The sequence below is a fragment of the Elephantulus edwardii genome, unplaced genomic scaffold, assembly GCF_000299155.1.
Source record: "Elephantulus edwardii isolate Elephantulus edwardi_28Jun2011 unplaced genomic scaffold, EleEdw1.0 scaffold00287, whole genome shotgun sequence".
Taxonomy (NCBI): Eukaryota; Metazoa; Chordata; class Mammalia; order Macroscelidea; family Macroscelididae; genus Elephantulus; species Elephantulus edwardii.
In genome coordinates, this window is record NW_006400037.1 from 1259296 (window position 1) to 1269274 (window position 9979).

Consider the following 9979-nt stretch of genomic DNA (forward strand, 5'->3'; position numbering starts at 1 on the left):
ATGGGTTTTATTTCTTTATCCAATCTCCTATTCTTTTTTTCTCTTCACTGATGAATGTAAACTGTTCACATTCAATGTAATTTTTGAGAGGCAAAGTTTGGGGTTTTTTAATTTTTATTTTATACTGGCTTATTTACAAAGCTTATGTACATTGTGTCTCACACCAGATCATTCCTATTTCTTTTACTCCCTTCTCTCCACCCATAAAATTGTGTCACCCTATGATTAACACACACTCCTGACCCATGCTCACCCCTCTGCTCTCCCCCCCCCAACACACACACTCCTCTTGGACCTTCATACTTATTCTACAATAATAGTCTTATACGATATTTGTCCTTATGGGACTTGGTTAGTTCACTTACCAAAATGATCTCCAGTCTGTTTCAAGTTAGGTAGTAATTTACAAAATCATGGTTTCCACATGCTACCTAGTATTCCATCATGTGTATCTATCATAATTTCTTAATCCATTCCATTGTGGGTGGACATTAGGACTGTTTCCATGTTCTTCTAATGGAAATAATACTGTTATAAACATTGGTGTACAAGTGTCCATTTGTGCCACAGTTCTTATTATCTTTGGTATACTCCAAGCAGTTTCTATGTTCAGGGTTTTTTTAATATAAACTTTTATTTTATACTGGTTTCCTTCCAAAATTCATACACATTGTTATATCTTTACCATTTCCTTAAACCACTCCTCCCTCCACTGATCAAATTGTGCAATGCTATGATTATGCCCCCAAACCATCCTCCCCACTGTGCTCCCACTCTCTCCCCTTGGATCCTCACTCACATTAGGCGTGTCTCATACAATGACTCTGGGAGTATTCCTTCTTTTTCTTTTTTTTGAAATAATTTATGTATAATTGAGACAGATCCTCTCTGACTGTTTGGTAGAATTCAGCTGTGAAACTAACTATATGGTCCAGGACTTTTCTTATGGGGAAGTATTTTTATGACCTGTTCAACTTTTTTTTTTTTAATGTTGGGTCTGATCAAATGTTCTATATTTGTCCTTCTTAACCTGAGTAGGGCATGAGTTTCAAGGAATTTATCCATTTTTTCTAGGTTTTCTAATTTATCAGAGTATAGCTTTTAATAGTATTCTGATACTATCTATTTCATTTCATCAGGTTCTGTTGTGATGTCACCTCTATCATTTCTTGAGTGAGTTATCTGTGTCTTCTTTTTTTTTTTCTTCTTTTGTTAAGTTTGCCAGTAGGTTGTCAATTTTATTGACTCTTTCAAATAACCAGCTCCTGGTCTTATTGACAGTTTCAATTGATTTTCTGTTTTCTATTTCATTGATTTTGCCTCTTCTCCTTAGAATTTCTTTTCTTCTAGAGGCTGTAGGATTAGATTGTTGTTCTTTATCTATTTGATGGAAGTCTTGAGTTATATCACTGATTTTTTTTCTTGTTTCTTCATTTTGTGTGTGTGTGTGTCTATTGCTATGAACTGTCCCTTGAGGACTGTCTTAGCTGTATCCCAGTCATTTTGGTATGTTGTATTTTCATTTGTTTCAATAAACCTTTTTACTTCATTCTTTATTTATTTTATAACCTAATAGTGTTCTAGCAAAAAGTTATTCAGTTTCCACATGGGTGGTTTTATAAACTTTACCGACCTGTGGTTAATTTCTGGTTTTATGGCATTGTGGTCTAAGAAAATACTTTGTATTATTTCAATGTTTTCTAATTTGTTAAGGCTTGGTTTGTGTCCTAATATGTGATCAATGCTGGAGAATGTGCCATGTGCTCTTGAGAAGAAAGTGAATTGAATTGTAGTTGGGTGCGGTACCCTGAATATATCCACAAGATTGAGTTGGCTGATTGTATAGTTTAGATCTTTTACATCTTTATGGAGTTTCTTTTGGGTTGATCCATCCTTTGGTGAGTGGTGTATTAAAATGTCCTACCACTATCGTGGTGTTGTCTATCCCTGTCTTCAATTCTGTGAACAGTTATTTTATGTTTTTTTCAGATCTATCATTTGGTACATAAATGTTGACCAAGGTTATATCTTCTTTATCTATTATGCCTTAATGAATACAGAATGCCCTTTCTTATCTTTTATGATGGTTTTCATTGTGAAGTCTATTTTATCAGAGATTACTATTGCCACTCCTGCTTTTTTCAGGTTGCCATTTACTTAGTATGTTTTTTCCAGCCTTTGATTTTGAGTCTGTCTTTCTTTTCTTGTTTTAGATATGTTTCTGGTAGGCAACATATTGATAGGCTTTGGTTTTTTTATCCTTTCTGCTACTCTTTTTCTCTTAATTGGTACATTTAGTCCATTCACTTTAAGTATGATTATTGTTTTATCATTACCATTTTGTTGTGTTTCTTTTTCTGTTGTTTCTGGTTACTATGGTCAATCCACTTTCCTTTGGAGTCTCCATGTGAAGGATTTCACTCAAAATTTCTTGTCTTGTTGTTTGGGTCTTGTTTTCACAAATTCCTTAAATTCCTTCTTTTCTGCAAAGGATCTAATTTCTCCTTCATATTTGATGGAGAGCTTTGCTGTGTATAGAATCTTGGCTGTCAATTTTTTTCTTTCAACTTTCTGTATATTTCATACCATTGTCTTCTAGCTTTCATGATTTCTGCTAAGAAATCAGAACTTAATCTAATTGTTTCCTCTTTGTAGGAGACTCTGGATTTTCTCATGCTGCTTTTAGAACTCATTCCTTATCTTTTGATTTGGAGAATTTGGCAATGATATGTCTTAATGTTTATCTTTCTGCACCTAGTCTATTTGGTGTTCACTGTGATTCTTGAATGTGGATTTCCCCTTCTTCAAAATACCTGGGAAGTTTTCTACTAGAAATTCTTCCACAATTTTCTCAGTGATTTGCCTGTCACTCCCATGTTCTGGAATTCCAGTCATACATACATTGTTCTTTTTTATGTCATCCCACATGATTCTAATGTTTTCTTCACATCTCATCTCTGAAAGAAATAGCAAAAAATAAGGCCCCAGGAATAGATGGTATACCAATTGATGTATTTCATCTAATAGATGCTTGCCTTGAATGTGCTCACCAAGTGGTGATAAGAAATCTGGAGAACAACCACTTGGCCAACTGACCGGAAGAGACTCATGTTTGTTCCCATTCCAAAGAAGGGTGACCCAACAGAGTGAGGAAACTATAGAACAATATCATTGATTTTACATGCAAGCAAGATTGTACTGAAAATTATCCAAAAATGACTAAAACAGCATATCAGCAGAGAATGGCCAGAAGTCAGGATGGGTTTAGAAGGGGTCATGGTACTAGTTAGAATGGATCTTAGTTGAAAGCAGGGAATACCAGAGAAATGTCTCTCTTTGTTTCATTAATTATGCAAAGCATTTGACTGTGTGGATCATAACAAATTGTGGCCAACTCTGAGAAGTATGGGAATCCCAGAATACTTGATCATGCTAATGTGAAACCTATATTTGGACCAGGAGGCTGTCAGAACAGAGCAAGGAAGTACTGCATGGTTCAAAATTGGGAAGGATGTATGCCACGGATGTGTCCTATCTCCATACCTTTTGAAACTATATGCAGAACAGATTATCCGGGAGGCTGGGCTCTGTGAGTAGAAGTGTGGCATCAGGATTGGTGGAAGATCCATCAACAATCTGCATTATGTAGATGACACAACCCTGCTTGCTGAAACCTGATGCACTTGCTGCAGAGGGTCGAGGACTGCAGCCTTCAATATGGATTGAGGCTCAATATCAAGAAGACAAAGATTCTCACCACTGGATCAATTTGGCAGCATCAGGATGTATGGTGAAGAGACCGAGATTGTTCACAGCTTTAGTTTGCTTGGCTCCACAGTCAACTCTCTTGGCACCAGCAACCAGGAAAGTAAAAGATGTATTGCAATGGGAAAGTCTGCTGTTAGGGACCTCTCCAATGTACTGAAGAGCAATGGTGTCAGTATGGAGACTAAGGTGCACCTGATACATGTCAGGGTCTTTGCAATCACTTGTTATGCATCAGAGTTGGATAATGACTAGGGAGGACAGAAGGAGAATTTATACCTTTGAGCTGTGGTGCTGGAGAAGAATATTGAATGTACCATGGGCTGCTAAGAAAACAAACAGGTTCATCCTGGAGAGTGTTAAATTGGCCTGCTCCATGGAGGCAAGGATTCTGAAGCTTTGTCTGACATACTTTGGACATGTTGCAAGTAGGGACCAGTCCTTGGAGAGAGACATCATGCTTGGGAGGGTGGAGGGACAGCACTGGAGGGGAAGACACACTATGAGGTGGATTGATTCAGTGACTGGGGTAATCAGGGTGAGTGCGTCAGAGACAGTGAGATTGGCACAGGATAAAGCATGGTTTAGGGCTGTTGTACATAGGGTCACTATGAGTCGCAAGCGACTCGATGGCATATAACAACAACAACATGTTTCTAGGGAGGCTCTTGTCTTCCAGCTCACTGATTCTCTGTTTCATCTCTTCAGTCCTACTTTTTGTTCTACCAGCATGTTGGACACTTCTACCAATTGGTTCTTAATATTCTGGATTTCATTTTCATGCTTTTCTGTTCTTTCTAGTACTGTGTTGGCTGTACTCTCTTTGTCTTGTGTTGTGTTTTTAAGTTTCCATAGCTCTTTATTTTACTATCAAATCTCTCTTCCATCCTTTGCATTTTCTTCCATAGATGTTCAAGCTGTTTCCTTATCAATATATTTCTTCTGGATTGTTGTCTCTGGGATATTTGATCTCTTAATGGGTTCCATTGTTTCTTCCATCATTTGCATCTTCTTTTGTAGCTGTTCAAATAACTCCACATCAACATATTTCTTCTGGTTCTCTCCATCTGGCATATTTTTTGGGTCTGCTTTTTTAGGAGAAGGGTTATTTTATTTTTTCATGATGACTGAGGGATACTGCTATTTTGTGAGTCTTTTCTTAGTATATGTTAGGTTGTTGTAATTATATAGTGACCCAGAGTATGGCAATGATTTGTGAATAACCTATATATTTGTGCTCCCTTCTTGGCCAGGGCCCTGATGTAGCTGAATGGCAAACCAGGAAGCCTGTTTTTTCCTTCCAGAAATAGTGTCTCTGCCTGACTTGAGTTGTCTCAGCCCCTTCCACTTAGCTTAAGGGGTCCTGCATGGTGTAATTAGACAGTAGTGTTTCCCCCAAATTTCCTGTGATATTGGTCCTCCTGGATATGGACAGTAAGGGTGGCAAGTGGGCCAGCCTCCCAGATAAGTGCAGCCCCTCAACATAGCAGGCTGTAGTTCTGTCACTGGCCAGGGTCTGAGTGAGTGCACCTTAGTTGGGCCACAGACTTTAGCAGAACCAAGGAAGCTGTGGCTAGAAGATGCTCCATTGCCCCGCATGCCACACAGGCTAAAGACAATCTTTTTCTGGTATCATTTTGCTGAATTGTTTTTGGTATTGTTGCTGCTTACTTTGAACCATCCTCCTTTCTGTGGTGTCTCGTGAAAAAGACTTCCTTCAGTATTTCCTGAAACACTGGGCTATTTTTACAAACTTCCTTAGTTTCTGCTTTTCTGAGAAAATCTTAATTTCTCTGTCATATTTGAAGGGCAATTTTGCTGGGTACAATATTCTTGGTTGAAAGTTGTGTTCTTTGAGTGTTTGATACATGTCTTTCCACTGTCTTACTCTCATGATTTCTGCTGAGAATTCACTTAATCTTATTTGCTCTCCTTTAAACATTACTTTTCATTTTTTTCCCCCAGTTGCTTTCATAATTCACTCCTTGTCTTTGATTCAATCGAGTCTATGATATGCCTTGCTGTTCTTCTTTTGAGGTCTATTCAGTTCAGCTTCTTGTATATATGTTCTCTCATTCTTCATTATTGCTGCAAAATTTTCTTCAAGTAACTCTTCCACTTTCTCAGTACCTTTTCTTGCTTCTTCTTGTTATAGGATTCCAATTATGTGCTTGTTTTTCTTCTTAATGATGTCCCATATTATTCTTAGGCTTTCTTTTTTTCCTTTGTTTTTTTGATTGTGCTTTTTGCTCTAACAGATGTGTGCTGGGAGCTCTCTCTTCTTTTTCACTGATTCTGAGTTCCATCTCTTCAATGCTGGTCATCTGCCCCTCAGCATGTTGATGGCTTTTTAGTCACTATTCTTATATTCTAGATTGCAGTCTCTTGGTTTTCTAGGGTTTCTGATATCCTGTTTATCTGCATTATCTTCAATTGTTTTTTTTAAATTCCTCTTGGCTTTTGCTTGACTTTCTGCAATTCTTCAATTTTGTCTTTCACACGTTGAAAATGTTCAGTCATTATTCTTTTGACTTCTGTAACAAAGAATTCTATCATATTTTTAATCTTTAGGAAACCCATTTACTGTATTTTTTATCACTTTTATGGGGTGAAATATTGTTTAGGTTTTATGTGAGGTGTGATTTTATGTTTTATGTGAGTCTGTTTCTTCTGTGTCATTACTGTGATAGAGTATTTTCTTATCTGATGTCTAACAGGTCCTTGATCTGTGTAACAGGTTCTTGGTCTGTGTACCTTGCTGGAGGGCTTACTGCTCCAGAAGAGGGAGGGTCAGCGCACCCAAGCCGAATTTCTCTCAGGTCCCTGGGCTCTCAGGGTAACTTGCCTCAATTGAGGAGCTCAGTACTGTCATATGGAGGGGGAGGCCAACTCACCCTGACTGTGGTCTTTCTTTTCTGGTCCTTTGACAGTGCTTACTGAATCTGGGATTGGGGGGCAATAATTGTTCCTGTTCCTTTCTCTACGGTCCTACAGTTAAGTTTTCTGAGTTGTAAGTCTTATTGTCTGTTTGTGGCCCTCTGTTCTATAGCATATTGTACTTCTTCATCTATCTGCATAATGATCTAGCCAGTTTTCCCACCTCTATTAATCACTTTCTCTGATGGTTTGCAGTGAGGACCTTATCTCTTATCTCTGGATACTGAGGCCTCCCTGTTACGGTACATAGCTGGCAACACAAAATGATGTCCACATGGAGAATGGTGTTTTGGCTACATTTTGAATGATGATATTGGAGGTTCTGATCAAAATCATGCCAGTTAATATTATTTTTGTGGCAGGCAGCTGGCTCCCAGAATGTAGCCAAAGTAGGATCAAGTTTCAGCAAGGTGCAGGGCACTTTCCAACCCCAAAGCAGAATAGGTAGTGATGAGATATGTTCTAAGACTGCATGGTATGGTCAGGACTCAGCTGGGCTGAAAGGTGATTCAGCACCAGGACCAGACAAGTTCACCTGTTGGAAGTGGCCAAGGGGAGCCAAAAGTGATAGGGCAAGTTCTGTGACTGCAGGCTATGGGTGGGAGGAGGCAGGGCCAGAAAATGGTTGGGCGTTGGGCGTTGGACTCCAGTTAAGTTCACTTCAGTTGTCAATGATTTAAATAAGTTTTTAAAAAGAATTATTTTTTTAAAAAATAATTATGAAAAATACCAAATATAACCACAGATAGTCATACTCATTTTTGAGAAGGTTCAAACTTCAGAGAAGTCAGCTAACATCTCCTTCACCAAACCAAAAGATCCAATTAGTTACCTTGTTGAACAGATTTTAATTTCACTTTTAATTAATTTGGAGATTTGTTTGATGGGCAAGTCTCATGTGTTATATTATTATTTTGAAAATAAACTTATTCATCTAAAAAATAAATTGTGTTAACTATTACTGTTGATAGTGATTTCAAGCGCCCACTATTTCAGAAGAGAAGGCCGGTCCTGCTTCCTAATCTATCCTAGTCTGCAAGCTCTGAAACCTGTATACTATGGGTGACACTACTGGTATTTTGAAGTATTAATTCCATAACTTCCAGCATCACAGCAATATGTATACCGCTACAGTTGTTGTTGTTGTTGTTGTTACTAAATGCTGTTGAATCTCTTGCCACCCATAGTGACCTATGTACAGCAGCCCTGAACCCTGCTCTGTCCTGAGTCAGTCTCACTAATCCCAACACATCAATCCCCATTGCCCCAGTAACTGTATCAAATCATCCAGGGTCATCTTCTCCTGCACTGTCCTGTCCTTCTCCAAGGATTGTCCTCTCCTGATCATGCACCCAAAGTATGTGAGACAGAGCTTCAAAATCCTAGCCTCCAAGGATAAACTTGGTTTCACCCTCTCTAAGACAGACCTATTTGTTTTCTTGGTGGCCCATGGTATTTTCAAGACTCTTCTCCAGCACCACAATTCAAAGACATAAGTTCTTCTTCTCTAATCCTTAGTCATTGTCAAACTCTCTGATGTGTAGCGAGTAATTGCAAAGACCATGACCTGAATTAGGTGCACCTTAGTCTCTAGATTGACATCATTGCTTTTCAGTACGCTGGAGAGATCTCTGATAGCAGATTTTCCCAATGAAAGTTGTCTTTTGATTTCCTGACTGCTGTTTTTAAAGAGTGTTGATTGTGGATCCCAGAAAGCTGTAATTAACAACCTCAATCTACTACATTACACCACACTTTAAAAAAAGGTGGGAGAAGGATTAAATGATCAGAAAAGGTTAATAAATGGAATTGGTTGGTATGAGTAACTAAATTAAAAAGAAAGAACATAGTTTCTTTGCAAAATTTTAAAATAACTTATTCTTTTTTAAGTTCAAATTTATATTATACATATATTTCTATAACTCCTAGCAACCCTTTGTATGACAGAACAAATGCTGATTCCATGCCATCCTCATAATCTTTGCTGGAGCCACTGTGTCAATTTATCTTGAGGGCCTTTCTCCCCTTCACTGGCCTTCCACTCTAAACATAATGTTATTCTTTTTTAAAATAGAATTTTTTATTTTATTTTTTATTTTTTACAATTTGAAGGTTATGTTTACTATCTAGCACCATAATCCAGTCTTGGGCTCTCCCACCAGCTGGAACAAGCGGGAGGAGAGAGCGCGTGGGGAGGTGGCAGAGCTTTCCCTCAGAGGCCCCATTTTTGCTCTAAGGCAACTCAGGATCCAGCAAAGAGGAACCTCGCTGAGGCTGCAATGACCACACGCCGCTGGTTCCAGGGTGAGGAGGCTCTGGGGGAGGGATGATCCATGGGGCCCAGAGGACCTACAGCAGGGGGCCCTCACGAGCTAGGTGGCTTCTTCTTGTCATCCAAGTCCTTCTTGATGTCCTCAAGCTTTTTGGCCAGGTTTGGTATCTCATAGTTCTGAGCCAGGTACATTCCAACGATGTTTCCAAAAGTAAATCCAAGCAGAAACTGGAGCATGATGTTGGCGGGGTGGGTGAGGAAGCGACAAGATCCACAGCCGCTGCCAAGCCGATCCCAGCCTGCCTCCCAGAATTTTTTATTTTGTGATTTTAACAAAAGTTGGACTTTTCTTTCCTTCACTGTTGCACATTTTCCTCCCTCTCCCTCCCTTTCCCCTCCCCCAGTTTATATTCTTTTATTTTTAATAGTCATTCATTTTTTTACAACTTCCTTCCTCCCCTCCTTCCATCCCCCTTCCCCAGTCCATTTTTCAATGTGCCTCTTATTCTGTACTGCTGTCATACATATAATACCTAATTATATATTCCTTTTAAACAGTTATTTTCTTCATCTGTTCCAATGCAGTGTTATCTATTGGCTCTTTTCCTATTCTTCTCCCAATATCGATTTCAGTCCTGCTTTATATAACTGTGGTATTATGCAGTCTGTGTCTTTTTATAACTGAGATATTTCACTCTGCATAATGTCCTCCAGGGTCACCCATGTCATGACATGATATCATTATTTTTTCAAAATGTTTTAATTAATTTTAATGAAAGTTTACTGAGACTTAGGGTTTTCAGTCATTCATTGCTGCACCTTTATCCCTTCCCACTCCTTCCTTCCACAATTTTCCTGTGGAAAATTTTCTTTTCCTTGAAAAGAAAAAGGAAAACTCTTAGTTGGTTCTTTGAAAAGGTCAACAAAATCGATAAACCACTAGCAAAACTCACAAAAGAAAAGAGGGAGAAGACACAAATAATCTGAATAAGAGATGAATCAGGT

At 38.6% G+C, this 9979-nt stretch overlaps 1 protein-coding gene across 1 annotated transcript; it reads right to left on the reverse strand.

The window, feature by feature from the left end:
• Positions 1 to 9067: 9067 nt before the first annotated feature.
• On the reverse strand, positions 9068 to 9211 carry LOC102857373 (uncharacterized protein C7orf73-like). Its single transcript, XM_006900526.1, has one exon. The coding sequence runs from the start codon at positions 9209 to 9211 to the stop codon at positions 9068 to 9070; it is 144 nt and encodes a 47-aa protein (XP_006900588.1).
• Positions 9212 to 9979: the final 768 nt, after the last annotated feature.